This window comes from Ostrinia nubilalis, chromosome 21 (genome assembly GCF_963855985.1).
Source record: "Ostrinia nubilalis chromosome 21, ilOstNubi1.1, whole genome shotgun sequence".
NCBI classification, from domain to species: domain Eukaryota; kingdom Metazoa; phylum Arthropoda; class Insecta; order Lepidoptera; family Crambidae; genus Ostrinia; species Ostrinia nubilalis.
The window spans coordinates 277,137-296,336 of NC_087108.1; the positions used below are offsets into that span (position 1 = coordinate 277,137).

Sequence of the window (19,200 nt, forward strand, 5' to 3'; positions counted from 1 at the left end):
ACAGTATTTTGAAGGAAGCTATCTCTACGCACGTCCCCAAATGTAAGCCTGCCACGAAGAAGTTTCCCCCTTGGTACACTAAGGATCTGATTCGCCTCATACGCGAAAAATATAAACTCAGATTAAATTATCAAAAGTATAAAAACCCCTTAGATGAGCTAGCCTTTAAAACATTAAAAAAACGATGTTCGGACATGATTGACTCCTGCTATCATAGTTACATTTCCAAAATTGAGGACTCACTATCAACCAACCCCAAAAGATTCTGGACCTTTCTGAAAGGTAAAAAAGTAAACAGTAATCCCTATCCTTCTACTATGAGATTTGATGTCAGGGAGGAGTCCAGTGGGACTGGGATCTGCAATCTCTTTGCGTCCTTCTTCGCATCTGTATACAGACCAAGTTTGCCCCATAACACCATGGTTGGGGTACAAAATATTAACTCGGGTTCCTTCGGACTCGGACTATCTTTGAGCCAAAGGGAAGTTAAAAATAATTTGAAATATTTAGATAGAACTAAAGGTGCAGGTCCCGACGGCATTCCTTCTTTGTTTGCGGCCCAATGCTACGACTGTTTGTCTTTGCCGTTGACCATCATATTTAACGCTTCTCTGTCCACGGGAGTATTTCCCTCTATCTGGAAGGAAGCAAGAATCATTCCGATTTTCAAGTCCGGTGACGCTGCTTCTGTGAAAAACTACCGACCCATCTCTATACTGTCAGTTTTTAGCAAGGTATTCGAGGCCTTAGTCTGCCCTTATTTATCGTGCCACATAAAACACTTGATTTCACCTCAGCAATCTGGCTTCATGGTATCACGTTCCACTGCAACAAATCTCATCCCGTTTGTCCAACTGGTTGCTGGGTCTCTCGACTCCCGTTTCCCGGTCGATACTATCTACACTGACATAAGCAAAGCTTTTGACACAGTCGATCACAAAATTTTACTAAATAAACTATCTAACTTTGGCATTACTGGCAGTCTTCTTGAGTGGTTTGAATCATATCTCGGACAGCGGGAGTCAAGAGTCGTCATGAGAGGTTTCTCATCGGAGTCGTTTCATGCTACTTCAGGAGTGCCGCAGGGTTCGCATCTTGGGCCAATACTCTTTAATATATTTATAAACGACATGACTACAGTATTCGACCATGCCTCTTGCTTCCTTTATGCAGACGACATGAAACTCTGTATGCAGATCAAAGATGTTAGCGACTCACATCTTTTGCAAAAAGATCTTGATAGGTTGTCTCAGTGGTGTAGTTTAAATAAATTGTACCTAAACACGGAGAAATGTAAATTTATTCGTTTCACGAGAAGTAGGGAAAGTCCATCGCCAGTATACAGTGTCAACGGGCAAATTTTGGAGGAAGTGGAGTCGATTCGCGACCTGGGGGTCATTATGGATAAGAACCTGCGTTTTCACAAGCATATCGATCATGTCGTCACGAGAGGGTTTAGGATGCTTGGTTTTGTATTGCGAAACGCAAAGGAATTTAAAAAGTCTTCCTCTAAAATACTGCTGTACGTGACTCTTGTTCGTTCAGGTCTTGAGTACTGTATTCAGGTTTGGTCTCCTCACTATGATGTTCATGTGAAGCGAATTGAGCGCATCCAGAAGCGGTTCATGTGGCATCTCTCATATCAGACCGGGAAGGCCAGGAGTCTTCCGAAGTATGGGGAACGCTTGGCTCATTTCGGACTGCACAGCTTGCAAGATCGCAGACAACTCTTGGATCAGATACTTCTGCACAAGATCATAAACGGCGTGGTGGACTGTCCAAAGTTGTTGGAATCCATCAACCTAAATGCCCCTTTCAAGTTACCTCGACGCGCAAGATATGTACCCTTTTTAGTGCAGGGTTCCAAAAGCAACCTGGGTCATCATGCCACCATGAATAGGCTTCAGAGGCAATATAATAGGTGCAGTAAGGAGGGAGATATAGATATCTTTTCTGACTCGCTGGGGAAATTTAAGAAAAAAATACAACTCTCATTTGCACATGTGTCCGTTTAGCCAAGATCTGCCAGTTAAATTTGAGGTTTAAAATTGTTCTAAATAGAAATAAATTAAATTAAATTGAATATTGTGTCAAAATCAGCTGTACGTTTAAGTTTCACATTCTGTCAAAGTCCACTTTTGCATGCCGTGGCAGCCTGTAATTAAGATAGCACCTAGTCCTAAGACAAAATTATGTATGTAAACCCCTTTGCTTGAATTTGTGTCTGTCTTGTTGGTTGTCCTAATTAAATAAATAAATAAATAAATACTATTTGTTATTTTTAACGCCCGTATTCACAAACATTACTATAACGGCTATATTTCACCGGGACACCATGGCGCGGGCGCACGGTGGTCCCGATTTAATAAAACATGGACATTGATGCTAGAAGCACGAAATTTTTTTTGATGGTTACTGCTATGATAACTAATAAGGCAAAAAAATATTACAATCCTACGACGTCTATTTCGTAGTAAAAAAAAATATATAGATATTTTTTGTATGGAAGAAATTACGTTTCTGTAATTTTTTCTAAATTCTTAAACGATGTCAAGATGCCGATCACACATGTTATAAAACAAGTGATTCTGAGTATTTCATGCGAAGATACTTGTCACTTATCTTTGCGTACTTTTGAGTTATCGAGGGTTGAAAAATCGATTTTTTTATATTAAATATTTCCACGAATAATTGCCAAAATTACAATATGGTGTATAAGGGACACCTTTGATGACACATAACAACGACTCGCACTCGTGCGCGCTCGTATGCATCAGCTTTTAATAAAATAAAATAAAAAATTAAGGGAAATACTTAATACAACGTTGTATGTATAATGTATAGGTCCGCTGGCCGTCAAAAAGTAGCTTATACGAGAGGTTGCCCAATTTACAATATGTCCATCATTGATAACTCACACAAATATCGTCTCTCTCTGAAGGATAACAAGTTTTTTTTGTTTCCAGAAGCTCTTGATAGGATGGAAGCCCATAAATACTCTCTGAAGCGAGAATGAATCTCAAATTGCGATATTGCCATTTTGACAAATTACATGATGTAACTAGCGCTAACGTTTATCTTCAGGTAGACACAGTTTTAAGTTAAAAGATTGTCTACTATTTCACACTGTTTTTCGTTTTGGAACAGTTCTTTGATTATAGGTAGTCGCTAATTTCGTTTTGTTAGACTCTTTCAGTTTAGCACATAAAGCGTAAACTAATTCCTCCTCAGAATGATCTAAAAGTGTTAGAGAGCGCCTCTTCTTCTGCAGAAGAAGAATTTTGCATAAATTTTCAAAAGGTTTTTTATTTATACCAGAAGTCGATGGTTGCACATCTACTTCCGCAGTCTCATCAACTGGAGCGTCTTCCTCGGTGTTAACGTTGTCTATGCGTTGTGTTAACTCGGTAAAAAACATTTTTTAAATCTATATTTTTACATTTCGGCCAGACCATTTCAGACTAAAATGACGAACGTATTGGCATTGAATTTTCTTCCGAAGATTTGAGTAATTATCAAATCATTAAGTCGTAATTTTACAAGAAATATATCAAAGAAGATATGGTCTGCTTCCAGCAGAGCCCAAAAGACATTTTTGCACCAGAATTCGCATTGGCTAGACTCTCAAATTGTCTGGCCGAATTGTAAAAATATAGATTTAAACAATGTTTTTTACCAAGTTAACACAACGCATAGACAACGTTAATACTGAGGAAGACGCTCCAGTTGATGAGACTGCGGAAGTAGATGTGCAACCATCGACTTTTAGTATAAATAAAAAACCTTTTGAAGATTTATGCAAAATTCTTCTTCTGCAGAAGAAGAGGCGCTCTCTAACACTTTTAGATCATTCTGAGGAGGAATTAGTTTACGCTTTATGTGCTACACTGAAAGAGTCTAACAAAACGAAATTAGCGACTTCCTATAATCAAAGAACTGTTCCAAAACGAAGAACAGTGTGAAATAGTAGACAATCTTTTAACTTAAAACTGTGTCTACCTGAAGATAAACGTTAGCGCTAGTTACATCATGTAATTTGTCAAAATGGCAATATCGCAATTTGAGATTCATTCTCGCTTCAGAGAGTATTTATGGGCTTCCATCCTATCAAGAGCTTCTGGAAACAAAAAAAACTTGTTATCCTTCAGAGAGAGACGATATTTGTGTGAGTTATCAATGATGGACATATTGTAAATTGGGCAACCTCTCGTATAAGCTACTTTTTGACGGCCAGCGGACCTATACATACAACGTTGTATTAAGTACTTCACTTAATTTTTTTTTATTTTAGTAAAAGTTGATGCATACGAGCGCGCGCGAGTGCGAGTCGTTGTTATGTGTCATCAAAGGTGTCCCTTATACACCATATTGTAATTCTGGCAATTTTTCGTGCAAATATTTAATATAAAAAAATCGATTTTTCAACCCTCGATAACTCAAAAGTACGCAGAGATAAGTGACAAGTATCTTCGCATGAAATACTCAGAATCACTTGTTTTATAACATGTGTGATCGGCATCTTGACATCGTTAAAGAATTTCGAAAAATTGACAGAAACGTAATTTCTTCCATACAAAAAATATGTATATATTTTTTTTTACTACGAAATAGACGTCGTAGGATTGTAATATTTTTTTGCCTTATTAGTTATCATAGCAGTAACCATCAAAAAAAATTTCGTGCCTCTAGCATCAATGTCCATGTTTTATTAAATCGGGACCACTGTGGGGCGGCGCAACCAGTCGCCGCTACCAACAAAATGTATACAGCTTTGCGCAACCAAACGGACACCAGGTGAGTAACTCTCTATAGAGCTGTATACATTTTGTTGGTAGCGGCGACTGGTTGCACCGCCATGGTGTCCCGGTGAAATATAGCCCTTAAGCAAATATCGTTTGTATAACTAAAATAGTAAGACACGGGTCTTAACCCGACGTTTATCAATGATTTACATTACATTACGGCTTGACGTTTCGGCTGCTATGCTGCAGCCGTGGTCACAAGCAGACTGGCGGCAGATTGTTACACTACAATCATCCCCATCGGGAAGTCGAACCTTAATTTCGAACTCCTCCTATGTTCTTCTGATTAATTTTGTTGCGGGTCCAATGACAGTTTAACTTTCCCCCGGGACAAACTTGACCTTAATTGGTTGGGTTTTTGTGGCGGTCAAGCTGTAGATCCTGGCCACACAGGAGTTGCAGTGGTGGGAACGAGAGGAGAGAATAGTCCCTACAGTCATCCCCATCTGATTCTTCATGGTTTTTTAAACTGTTGTTGTCCCTCTCAGATGATGCGGACGCCGGTGGTGGAGCCGGTGCGCAACGGCACGTCGCTGGTGGAGATGTTCGTGCTGCTGTCCAACTTCTTGCTCGCTCACCAGCTGCTGCGGCAGGCGCGGACTCACAGCGTCGGCCTCAGGCTGCTGCCCAAGATCTGGCTGGCCCGGTTCATCAGGTACAGTGCTGGGTCAACTTCCTGCTCGCGCACCAGCTGCTGCGGCAGGCGCGGACTCACAGCGTCGGCCTCAGGCTGCTGCCCAAGATCTGGCTGGCCCGGTTCATCAGGTACAGTGCTGGGTCAACTTCCTGCTCGCGCACCAGCTGCTGCGGCAGGCGCGGACTCACAGCGTCGGCCTCAGGCTGCTGCCCAAGATCTGGCTGGCCCGGTTCATCAGGTACGGTGCGGCGGAGGCTTAGAAAAATACAATTTAACCGCCTCTGTGGTCTAGTGGTAAGACCACCTGCTTCAGACACAGAGGTCCCGGGTTCGATTCCCAGTGGGGGCATATTTTTCTGTTCGGTTTGGTTGGTGGTAGGGCTTGTTCTAAGTCCGCCTGGCTAGCTACCACCATCTTACCTAAGTCTGTCGCCATAACAACAATGTTAACAGCATTGTATGTTCCGGCAGTTGAGGTAAGATAGCCAGTTCCTCCGTGGTTGAGGATTCCGGGTGAAGCTCGCTTCCACCTTCGGCCTGATCGTCACTTACCATCAGGTGAGATACAGGCCAAGAGCTTCCTCGTTGTGGATAAAAAAAAATACATCTTTGGATAATTTCACACAGCGCCATCTAGCCCCAAAGTAAGCAACCAATAAATTTAATTTTAACACGTTCTGTCAAAACCGATATCGCTCGATGAAATTGTATTCTGGCCACTGTGTCAAAGTCAAAGTCAAAGTCAAAGTCAAAATTTCTTTATTTGTTTGGACTAATAAATAGTTCTTACAAATCGTCATTTTGCTCTTAAGTGAGTGAGTGTGATACAAGCACATAGCTTAGTGGAGAGACCGCTAGATTAAAACTGTACATTTGGTTATAAAACCAAATAATGATCTCTCACGTGTCCTTTTTAACAGATGTATAGCGTTTAATCCCAATTTAACAGTTAATCATATAAGTTTGCTCAAGCGTAACTACCTGTCGCTTTAAGAAGAGACACTAGATCCTTCTAAAGACACATTTTTGGGCTAAAAACTTTTCCTTTTAATAAGAATAAAAAGAAATAAAATGAAGTTCAGAACTAGGCTTTCAAATAGTAGGTGTCACTACCAATATTGGTGTGAAGTGGGGATGCATACGCTTGAAAGTGCTTGTCGCGGGAGGTGCGATTTATTCGACGCCGAGTGTAATAGTAAATCATATGAAAAAACTTATCGAGTGCCCCGCGTAAACTGTTTCCCTCTCCACCAGACTGTCAGCCCTGCACCTTCTGGCGGTGGGCTTCGCGGCGACGTACTGGGCGCGGCTGGGCGACGGGCCAGTGTGGCACGCGGTGGAAACGTCAGCGAGGGTCTGCCGCCGCAAGTTCTGGGCGCACCTGCTGCTGCTGCAGAACCTGGTCGACCCCTACAACCAGTGCATGCCGCAGACTTGGTAACACTCTATAGTCAATATCTTTATTGCGTCATGCTGGCGCAGATGTATTCATATTATGTGAAAGTTTCTGACGCTTGGTAGATGTTAGCTACTCATTCACGTAAAAATTATTAAACGGACTTTGATGAAACTTTTCAGTTTTTTATTGTCAGGACTAGGTAACTATATCCTTTTTAACGATATTGAATTAATTAGCCAGATCACAACGATAAAGTATCAGTAATTAAGTGACTTAATTTGGGTCCTAATATGTCCCCTAAATGGGGCAGACAGAGGGCGTCCACAACGTTTCGCGTTTGATCTCGCTCCGAGTCTTGCCGATTTTCTTCGCCTCGTGTGCTACAGTGCGCCGCCAAATTTGCTTGGAGCGACCACGTTTGCATTTTTCTTGGGGGTTCCAATCCAGAGCCTGCTTGGGTGGATGTGATCGGGATTCCTTCTGAGAATGTGGCCGATCCAGTGTCACTTGCGGCGCTTGATCTGCTGGTCGCAGAAAGCCGCGGGAAAAAGCTAGTTTTACATTAGATGTTATTTTACAAATAATATGTGCTCTGAACTCTAATAAAATATTGTAGTATGTGTACGCGCCAAACCTATATATTTGACGTTGCTGCGTAAACTGACGCACACAATATACTCGCATCGCACAGTATACACTCTTTCATTGTCAACTCCCGGTTCCCACATTACATGGCGACCCTGCCAGTGCTGCCTTAGGGCAGTGCTGTGCAATAAAATAATAAAATAAATTGATGTATAAATAAATGGACTAAAATGGAAAAATGAAATCAATTAAAATCAGTGAATTGGAAGAACAAGTGAAATAAATGGAATGTCGGAGAATTTTAAGAAGATTTAAAACTAAGAAAAATGGAAATGCTGGCTGCCGGGCGTAGATGGTGCCAGATGGAGGTTTGGTGATGTGCTGGGCGCTGGGAGAGTTCGAGTCAGATGTTGGTTAATTGCTGGCTGCTGGGAGAGTTCGTGTCAAGGTTCCGGATGCCGTCGGATGATGAAGCTCGCGTTAAGGAGATTAAAGAATTAGCAAGAACCTACTAAATTACGTATTTCTTAAACTTTTACATTATTTTTGAATATGAAAAAAAAAAAATGTTTACATTTTAAATACTTAAATAACTAATTTTGTAATTCACATGTGGCCACTGTGTAATTTGTGTATTTTTTTAGAAAATAAGAATTTAACGTAGAAGGGTCAAATTAAGTAAGTAATTTTGAAGTCTGAATAATGTCCAAAATTATAACATTATTAACACATTTATAAATGTTTTATATTAATTTGCAGTTTACTTCATGAAATATAAATTTCAATACTTTTAAAAGAAATTGGTTAAAGACTTTATCTATTAATTTGTTCATTGTAATGAATTTTGTTTGCTTAATTAAAATAGTTTTAATTGCAGATTTAATATCACTAGAATTGGTATTTGAAATTATTCATCTCACATATTTTTTAAATATTCGTTGTCATTATAATTTTCAGTGGTAACAATAAATATTTATGTACAATCTATGAAAATCAATTAAGTTTTAAATTTTAAAATGTGCTGTCTTGTGAATATTTTATTACATAATTTTCTGTTTTGATTTATTAATGGCAAAGAATTTTATACATTAATCAAGGTTAAGCATTTTTCTAATCGTAATTTCAACTATTGGAAATTAATTTTATCAAAGTACCTAAGTAAGTGTCGAGCTATTTGCGGTTCACATTCGTCAGCGAATTCCTTCGTAGTCATTGTACTGTTTCGTTAGTTGGTTTTAAATTTCATTATTTCTGTGCCAAATAACTGATAAAAATATTTTTATGTGCATAGCATTATTTGTATTTTTCAAGACGATAAATTAATTAAATAAATTAAACATCATATTTTCAATTGAAATTTCAAACAGTTTTAATTCTTCAATTTTATTTCTTATCTTTGTAATAAATGTGCAAAAACGTACTTATTTTTTTTTAGTAAATTCAAATAACTCTATGACTTATTTACGATAGCAGAGATTTAGTTGTAATTTACAAGAATCTTTATAGTGCATTGAGCAATTTCTACCAGTCAACTTTTCATTTCACAACTTTAAATATTCTATTTGAATGAAATTTACATTTTTATCCTACTTTTTTAATTTAATAAATTGTATCGATTTGATATAGCTAAACTACTTGACATTTTAACGAATGACTATTTAAAAAAAAAAAACAAAAATATGTAAATGTAAGTTACTCTAAATACAGCGTTTATTAACTTTGTTCAGTTTATCATGATTTATCTAAAAATCAATGTAAATAATTATTATGATTATCATTGTTCACCATTTAAACTCAATCCGATTTTTTTTTTCGCTTTAGCTATTATTTGACAGTATTTTGTTTTTACTGATAAATAAAGAGTACCTACTTAAATCATGGCAATTAAAGCTAGACCAATGTCTGTAAATTCTTTAACACTTTATATTTTTATTTGTTAATTTCAATTTTTTTTTCCGATATTATTTAATTTTGTTTCATATAATAATTATTATCAGGATTAGATAATACCCTTGAAATTTAATTTAATTCTCATTTTGTTAAATTCGTAGCTACAGTAGGATTACATAGCTTTCATTTACTGTATCACTTTCTTTTAAATACATAATAGGACAATTAAATTATTAACATCATTTTGATTACGAGCCTATACTATTGTTAAAGTATTTTTCAGAAAAAAAAACTGTATTTATTTCAAATAAAACCTAAACTTTTATTAAAGAAAACTTATTTATAATAATAAAAAGTATTCCATAACTTGAATACTTATTTTGACTTATATTCAGAAACTTTAATAGTAACTTTCACATAAAATATTTTTTTGAGACTTTTATCTTGTAACGCATTTTAAATATTGCAATGTATGTTTTAGAGGAATTTCTATTTTTATAATTAATTGTATATTCACATAGTTCACAACTTCAGATAGTCGTATATTGCGCAATAATTGCATTACCTACTTACAAGACTGCACGTGTAACCGCATCAGCATTTTTGCAATACAATATCGCATATTACAATACATAGCATCATTACAATATCGACTGAACACATCGTCCCCAGGTTCGTAGCTGTAGATATGCAGCTGTTCCTGCTGACAAGTGTTCTGGCGCTGCTGCTGCTACCGCGGCGGCGCTGGGCGCTGCCGGTGCTTGGGACCCTGCTGGTGGCGTCTGTTGCCGCCAACGGCTACTTCGCCTACCTGTTCGGCTGGAAGACGCTGTACTTCGAGTTGACGGCCGAGTGAGTTCAAACTGCTTTTGTTCGTTCGTTTCAGGCAAACGTCTACTGCTGGAAAAAGGTCTTCTGCAAAGATTTACACAAGGACCGGTTCTGTTCTGCCTGCATTCAGGTACATACTTCCTGCGACCTTCACCAGATCTTCGGTCCACCTAGTGGGAGGTCGTAGTGAGTGCAAATTCTATAGCCCCCCTACCGGTCGCGGCGTCCGATGCAGCGTCTCGGTGACGAACAGATTGCGCTTGTTACTTTGACTTTTCTAATTTTAAAACGGCGGTTATTTTATGGCCAATGTAACGTCTGTCGAACGTGACAGTCTAAATCGCCACCGTGCACGCTATTGCGTACGCAAACTGAACGCCTTGGTTCGGCCGAAGCTTTACTCATAAAAGGACTAAACTAAGAGTTTATTTTAAGAATCCAAAAAAGCTATGTGGTAAACATTTTCTGTAAATCCCGTGCAATGGCAGCCAATAGGAAAGCTTCCTGGGTAAAAAAACAAGAGTTTGAATTAGTTCGGTTAACTTATCAAAAAATGCTCGACACATATTTTTCACTTTTTCAAACTAATGAAAATTTAAAGAGATAAAGCGTGCCAAAGTTCAATAGAAGAGTCCCGTGACGTCACGCGGAACTTCAACGCATCATTAATTCGTAATTACTTGATTTACAAATAAAAATTAGTGACCGACCGAATATTCGTTTTCGTTTTCGTTTTCGGCCATTTTCGGCCAAAAAATGGACATTCGGCCATATTTTCGTTTTCGGCCAAAAACCAGCCGAAGCTTCGGCCAAACCGAATACCAGAAATACGTGAATAAGATGGTGACGTTTATCGTTCCAATATCTTTATCCAAGTTCAAAATTGAATACAAATAAAACCAAAGAGTTTTAATTAAGTTTAATTGTTTCAAAATAGAGTCTAATGCGGATATGAAATACGCCACTAGTCGGGAGCCTACAGACTTTTCGCAGTTGAGCAATAAGTATTTGAAATGCGACGAACCATGGATCGAGTGCGTCGCGCTTTTCGTACTCATTTCAATATTCAGCGATTGAATGATGGCGCAAGCATCATATCAACAACTTACCTCATCGTGAGTGCAAAAGTTCAAGCAAGAAAGAAGTCGTCCACAGAATTCCTCCAAACCCATCAAACTCAACAGCGACGCCAAACGGGTGGCCCAAGTTCAAGACGAAATTATGCGGAATTTGCATAAATCAACAAGTCAATTGTTGTTTTTTCTATTATTAAATTTAAATGGGACCACCCTTGAGGTATTACCTATACGCCGAAAAAAGATTTGTTCAAATCGGTTCATAATTGGCGGAGTTATCGCGTAACAAACATAGAAAAAAAACATACGGGTCTAATTGAGAACCTCCTCCTTTTTTGAAGTCGGTTGAAAATTAAATCCGCATTGTTAGTTAAACTCCAGTTTGCATTAGTAATAAATAATAAAAAATTATTAGATTTATTTGTATTCATTTTTGAAGTTGAAAAATTCCCACTTGACACCCTAATTTCTTCTTCACTTCCCAATATTCCAATACACACCGGAAATAACATTCTACTTAGAATTCAAAATAATTAATCTTAAATTTTTTGTGTTTAATTTCTTTAATCAATCCTTATCAAAATCGACTATCATACTTCAGTATGTTTTTGGTCAAAACATTAACGGTTTTCAAAGTTTTTACATAATTTCATATTGGTTACAAGATCATATTTGATCACAGATTGAAATTTGACATTTGAAGGTCATTTTCGTTTTCGTTTTCGTTTTCGGCCGAAAATGAGACTGCGGCCGAAGCTTCGTTTTCGTTTCCGTTTTCGGCTGAAAATCCATATTCGGTCGGACACTAATAAAAATATACGTGTCCAATATTTTTTGATGATGTGATTGACGGACTATTTTTTTAAGGAAACTACTCTATTCTTACGCAGCGTGGGATGTCCACCCACAAGGTGGACCGACGACATCATAAAGGTAGCAAGCAGGAAAGCACTGGACGCAGGCCGCTCGCAACCGGGCAGCATGGAAAGCATTGGGGGAGGCCTATGTTCAGGGTTTAGTCTCAGAATGTCCAATATGCAAAATGTCAAGTGGTTTCAAAATGTTCAAGTTGCGAAATGTCCAAATCTTAAAAGTTCAAAGTTTCTAATAAAGAGTTTTCATTTCATTAAGAAACTTGGACAAATTGGACATTGTGGGACTAATAAGAATGTTCAGTAGTGACTGAGATGATGATGATGAGTCTATTCTTATTCCTGTGCCGTAGGAACGCGCACGCGCAGTTTGTGGGCGTGGCGTCGTTCGCGCACTACTACGCGGCGCCGTGGGGCAGCCTGCCCGCCGCGCTGCTGGGGCTCGGCCTGGCCTTCCTGCAGGCCCGGCTACAAGAGAAGGGGTTCCACATCCACCACCATAAGGTCAGCTTTATAAAAAACTAGCTGACCCGGCGAACTTTGTTCCGCCTTAATGGCAATAAATAAGCAGACTTTTTTTTTAATTTCGAACGGGATAAAAAGTATCCTATGTCCTTCTCCTGGCTCTAAACTACCTCCCTGACAATTTTCAGCTAAATCGGTTCAGCCGTTCTTGAGTTAAAAGTGGAGTAACTAACACGACTTTCTTTTATATATACAGGGTGTTAGGTAAATGGGTATATGAGCGGACACTAGCCCATGTTAACATGGGCATATAAATGGTATGGTGAAGTCAGAAATTTGATATCATCATTTTATTTTTTTAATTTTCATACAAAATAAATTTTATAAAATCCGATTTGTATGAAAAATAAAATAATTAAAATGAAGATATCAATTTTCTGACTTCACCATACCATTTATATGACCATGTTAACATGGGCTAGTGTCGGCTCATATACCCATTTACCTAACACCCTGTATAGAAGCCACGATAGCCGAACGGTGAAGGGATCGGACTGGCCGACTCGTGGTCCGGGGAGCGCGGGTTCGAATCCCACCGCTCGACTATAATATTGTGGTGAGCTCACTCGTGACACAAGCATATTAGCTTAGTACGAGGGGCTAACGGGACTGTTAGTAATTTGTGTAAAAACAAATCTACACTAATATTATAAATGCGAAAGTACTCTGTCTGTCCGTCTTGCTTTCAAGCCTAAACCACTGAATGATTTTTGATTTTTGATGAGATTTGGCATAGAGATAGTTTGAGTCCCGGGAAAGGACATAGGATAGTTTTTATCCCGGTTTTTGAAACAGGGACGCGTGCGATAAAGTTTTTCTGTTACAGACAAAATTCCACGCGGGCGAAAGCTAGTTCCTAATAATCTTTAAAAAAAAGCTTCGTGTAATACGTACTATCATCGTCTTTCAGCTTCATGCTGGTTGCAGAACGAGCAGTTTTCATAGTTGTGTGAAAACTGCAAACTGTACAAACACTATGGAAAACTACGTTACTAGTATTAGTAGTAGTAGTAAAATCTATACTAAAGTTGCTTAGCTCTTGGTCTACAGCTGCATAAGGCTACTGCTAAACAAAGGCCTCCCGCTAAGTATAAAACGATGGGCCTTCCTTATTAGACGCGAAAGAAAGGATATGACCTAGGTATTATTTAGGAATGAAGCATTGTATTGTGACTGAGTTCCGGCTTCTTCTCAGCACTTGCCATATGTTTGTCTCGAAGCGCTGGTAGGGCCCTAAAGATAAGGAGACATGTAAACCTTTTTTTTTTATCTTTGACGTTCATAAATGCCAAAATACAGGTCAAAATTGAATAAATATTTTTGTTTTGATTTTTAATTTGATTTAATATAATGCTTTGTCCTTAACATTCACAGTGGCTGACGTGTCTGTACCGCTACAGCGTGCCGCTGATCGTCGCCTACATGGCGTCGGGCGCCGCCGCCCACCACATCACCTCTAAACTCGGTATCGCCATCTACGTAGCGCTGGAGAGACCTATCTTCAGTCTGCTGTGCGCGCTGCTTCTCTTCGGACTCGTCAATAATATCGACAGTAAGCCTTGTGTCTTGACTAATAGGGTGCATTATTGACTGCGCACCACATCACCTCCAAACTTGGCATCGCCCTCTATGTAGCACTAGTTGGAGAGACCTATCTTCAGTCTGCTCTGTGCTCTACTGCTCTTCGGGCTCGTCAACAACGTGGATAGTAAGCCTTATGGCTTGAGTCATAGGGTGCACTATTGACTGCGCTAAACCGGCGTCTACGTGGCGCTGGAGAGATCTGTCTTCAGTCTGCTCTGCGCTCTACTGCTCTTCGGACTCGTGAATAATGTCGACAGTAAGCCTTGTGTCTTGACTCATAGGGTGCACTATTGACTGCGCACCACATCACCTCCAGACTCGGTGTCGCCATATAATATGTGGCGCTAGTGAGACCTATCTTCAGTCTGCTCTGCGCACTGCTGCTCTTTGGGCTTGTCAATAATGTCGATAGTAAGCTTTGTGTTCAAACCCATAAGGGGCATAGTTGATTGCGCACCACATCACCTCCAGACTCGGCATCGCCATCTACGTGGCGCTGGAGAGACCCTTGTCAACAATGTCGATAGTAAGCCTTGTGTCTTGACCCATAGGGTGCATAGTTGACTGCCCACCACATGACGTCGCTATCTTCATTTTGCTGTGAACCTGTATCTCTTCGGGATCGAAAATTGAAAATTACTGTACTAACCATGAGTTAGTTACTAATCGCACCCTCTCCGTCCGTGACATGGCATGTCAGGTGCACAGGCCCCCTTGAAAAAGAAGCCTAGATACACCAATGACTGAGAGAGCAAGTATAAGGTCACGCCATCGAGAGAGGAGAGGCTCTCTGTAGTACAGGCTTCTCGCCTAGTTCAGACTCCAGTAATCTCTGTTCAAATAGTACATAGCAATTTGTGTTTCACTGTATTATTGGATTGTGAAAGAAAGAAATAAATGCTCTTTCATTTTTTTTATGCAAGACATGGCAGGTATTTGACCGCAATCGCACCTGGTGCAGGCGCGGATCCAGCCCTCAAAAAAGGTTGTGGGCACAGCCACCAAAAATTAGCAAAGTGAGAGTTGGATTGGAGTATGAACTCACCCACGCTCAATCACGCTCGATTTTTTAAAGGCTCATCTGTCAACCGTTTTTATCATCAGCCTATCGATCTTATCAATAGATCATATAAAATTAAAACAAGCAAATTAGGGTTGTGGGCATGCCCACAGTGCCCACCACAACGGTGGAACCGCGCCTGACCTGGTGTTAAGCGAGATGCAGTCTAGGATGGTACATAATAATATCTGCCCTGTAAGTGCCTATTCACTCTCATATAAAGTTTCCTATTGTAACGAGGGCTGTTTGCAGACACGTTCCGTCGCGTGCTGTCGTGGCGCGGGTTCGCGGTGGCAGGGCGCGTGACGCTGGCCGCGCTGCTGCTGCACTGGCCGCTGGAGCTCGGCCTGCAAGCCCGCTCACAGGTGCCGCTCAGCTACTCGCACTACGGCTTTGTGAGTATACAGTTAAGCCTTAGGCTGACTTCGGTGACCGACGTCAGCGGCGCACACGATTACACACTAAAGCCTGGTCCGTGAGCACGTAGAATCCCGTCCAATGACCCCAAGCTACCCATCCTTATCGCTCGCGCGTAATTATATTGCTGTCGCGACTGTGCGACGCGCGCCCGCGAGTGTGCGAGCTCACAGACCAGGCTTTAGTTCTATGTAATCATCTGCCGCTGACGACGGCGTTGCAGTGCGGTGCTTCATAGAACATTGTGTTTATTCGTACGCTCGACCGATGTACGCGACCGACGTCAGCGTATGAGGAAATCAAGCCTAAGGGACGATACCCAATTGACCGATAGATTGATAGAATAGACGATTGACCGGCGCGCGTTGGAGCACACTTGCACAGCGGTAAAGAAAATAGTATTTTATTAACAGTTCTTAGAGTTGTAATTGCTTACAACTGATCAACTGTCATTTCAATCCGGAGGATGCGCGATCATGCGTAGGCAGCCGGTCGGCTCCGAGCGTATTCCAGCGAATACGCGCGCATTTTAACCGCATATTTACGCTGCGCTACGCGCCGACTCGCGTCAGTCAATGTGAATCCTGCCTAAGTATACAGAAGCCACGATAGCCGAACGGTGAAGCGGACTGGATGACTCGAGATCCGAGGAACGCGGGTTCGAATCCCACCGCCGCGGCGCCGCTCGACTATTTATTGTGGTAAGCCCACTCGTAACACAAGCTTATTTAGCTTACCACGAGCTAACGGGAGTTTTAAAAAAAGTTAATGTCTCAATTACAAAATCACGCCCAGAACCCCCAGCTACAGTTTACTAAATAATTAGGAACTGAATCCGGTCGCCGAGCAGATAGAATTTCGTACAATGACCCCAAGCTAATATCGCTCGCGCCTTATTATTAGTGTCCGACCGAATATGGATTTTCAGCCGAAAACGGAAACGAAAACGAAGCTTCGGCTGCAGTCTCATTTTCGGCCGAAAACGAAAACGAAAATGACCTTCAACTCTCAAATTTCAATCTGAAATTATGTAAAATCTTTGAAACCGTTAATGTTTTGACCAAAAACATAATGACGTTTGACAGTTGGTTTTGATAAGGATTGATTAAAGGAAACCGGCATTAAAACACAAAAAAATTAATTATGAATTCTTAGCAGAATATTATTTCCGGTGTATATTGAAATATTGGGAAGTGAAGAAGAAATAAAGGGTGTCCAGTGGGAATTTTTCAACTTCAAAAATGATTATTTATTACTAATGCAAACTGGAGTTTAACAATGCGGATTTAATTTTTTATAGGCAATGTCTTTTAAATTATGCCCGTTTTACTATAGGCACTCTCACAGCCGGACCCTTACATTCGCAACTATGCGAGAGCAAATCGCGCTAATAATTTTCCTGCAACTTCACGGAACTTTCTTACAGAACCTGAATTATTTAAGGATTGTTAGCTGTAAACTTTTGACTTGAGATATCCCCACAAGAAAAAGTCGCATGGTGTGAGATCTGGTGACCGAGGCGGCTAGGGTATGTCCCTGTACTTGCTGATCCTCAGTGTCTCCATCGAGGTACTCTCTGTGTGTGGTGAGACACCTTCTTGCTGAAATAGAGTTACGTAGTTGACCGGGATGCAGTTGCAGTTGTGGTATCATCAGACATTCATCGATCATTCGACAATACATTTCAAATACTTATTGCTCAACTGCGAACGCTCTGTAGGCTCCCGACCAGTGACTCATGGCGTATTTCAAATCCGCATTAGACTCTATTTTGAAACAATTAAACTTACTGAAAACTCTTTGGTTTTATTTGTATTCAATTTTGAACTTGGAAAATTCTAGCTGGACACCCTTTACAACGTAACCTCACTTCACAACTTCAAAAGAGTGTGACAATACCGCGTCCGTTCAAGTCTGATTGGAACCATGAGTGCACCAGATTCACTCCCGAAGATATCGGAACGATAAACGTCACCATCTTATTCACGTATTTCTGATATTCGGTTTGACCGAAGCTTCGGCTGGTTTTTGGCCGAAAACGAAAATATGGCCGAATGTCCATTTTTTGGCCGAAAATGGCCGAAAACGAAAACGAATATTCGGTCGGTCACTACTTATTATATTGCTGTCGCGCAGTGAGACGAGCAGCCGCAGTGAGTGTGCGAATCTGGGTCATTGTACGAAATTCTATCTGCTCGACGACCGGACTTTAACAGATACACAGTACAGCTGTATGAAATATGAATTCTAAATAAATTGATTAAACAAAATAACTTTACATACAACCCGATCGAGCTGCGCTAACTTGTTGGAATGCGCCTCTCCCTCCCACTTACCCGCACACCCCCCCGCGTTTGCCCCGTTCGTACCAGAGCGTTGAGATATGACGTCACGGCTGCCAGGTGCGCAGTTAACTCGACCGGGTTGTGCATATTAGCAGGCCTGTTCATCTCCGCGAGTTTACATCGAAAACAAAACACGCACGATGGCCCACCTACAGGATACTATTCGACAAGGCCTCACATACGAGCGAACATTGACTCACGCACGCGTATTCTTGTGTATGATGGAAAAAAATAAAGAAAATGGTGTACTAAATACTGTGCAGTATTCAACTGCGTAAATAATAATAAAATCACAGAATGTACTTTTTTAAGTTGCCTCAAGACACTGAGAGGTAAATAAGTAGTTAATATTATTCATGATAATTCATGCAATCATGCTAAATTATGTATTTCCTCCGCCATTTTCCGCAGTTTGGCACCTCACGTCACATCATTTTACCGAAGTCAGCCCTATAGCTTCGGCGCAGTGCCGATCACTGACGTTTGTCAACAAAATGGTGCTTGACTCTTGAGACAGGCTAAATTACACTATATTGTTAATGACATTGAGCATACATTTTTTTAAATACCTTCGCGAAGTAAAACTTCTGTACGTAGTACTTATTATTATTCTGTGATATTAGTTACAATTTAAAGTTGCCAAAAACAGTGCAAAGATGTCCGATACCTAGGCAGTAGTACCTATTACCTATCTCTACCCTTGTTGTTGTTAGTTGTTGTGTTTCAGCTGTACGGGTTCGTGTCGACATCCGTCTTAACGTACGCGCTGTGCATACCCATCACTGTTCTGTTCGAGACGCCTTTCCAGCGGATGCTGACTGCGATGTTTTAGAGAATACACTGTAGACTTAGACAAAGTAACTCGGTTTTATATGGGTACATAACTAATTTTATAGATTTGTAGTTTGTATAGCCATAATTATGTTGAAATGTTAATTATGTCACAGTAGTTAATTATATTTGTTTTATCTATATTATATGTACTTTATTTATACCACCCGCCGCGCCGCCTTTCTCTTTTTTTACTTTTTTTTATGTATAAACTTTTGTATTCTCGCGCCTCGCGCCTTTTCACGGTGGCAAAATTGGAATGTTGCCAGGATCGTGATTTTTCCACTGAAACATGTTTTAATGGTTAGATCTGTCTTTTCTTAGATTTGACCCTAGAAAATAGGTG

General features: G+C 40.2%; 1 protein-coding gene across 1 annotated transcript in view; it reads left to right on the forward strand.

Annotated features, from left to right (window-relative positions):
• Positions 1-18,979, forward strand: part of LOC135082404 (uncharacterized) — a 33,193-nt gene extending 14,214 nt beyond the window's left edge. Inside the window, exons 7-14 of the mRNA XM_063977198.1 lie at positions 5,291-5,524; positions 5,568-5,677; positions 6,694-6,876; positions 9,986-10,165; positions 12,446-12,596; positions 13,992-14,169; positions 15,514-15,656; positions 18,751-18,979. Coding sequence (XP_063833268.1) covers positions 5,291-5,524; positions 5,568-5,677; positions 6,694-6,876; positions 9,986-10,165; positions 12,446-12,596; positions 13,992-14,169; positions 15,514-15,656; positions 18,751-18,855 — 1,284 coding nt within the window. The 3' untranslated portion in view covers positions 18,856-18,979. The remainder of the gene's footprint in view (positions 1-5,290; positions 5,525-5,567; positions 5,678-6,693; positions 6,877-9,985; positions 10,166-12,445; positions 12,597-13,991; positions 14,170-15,513; positions 15,657-18,750) is intronic.
• Positions 18,980-19,200: the final 221 nt, after the last annotated feature.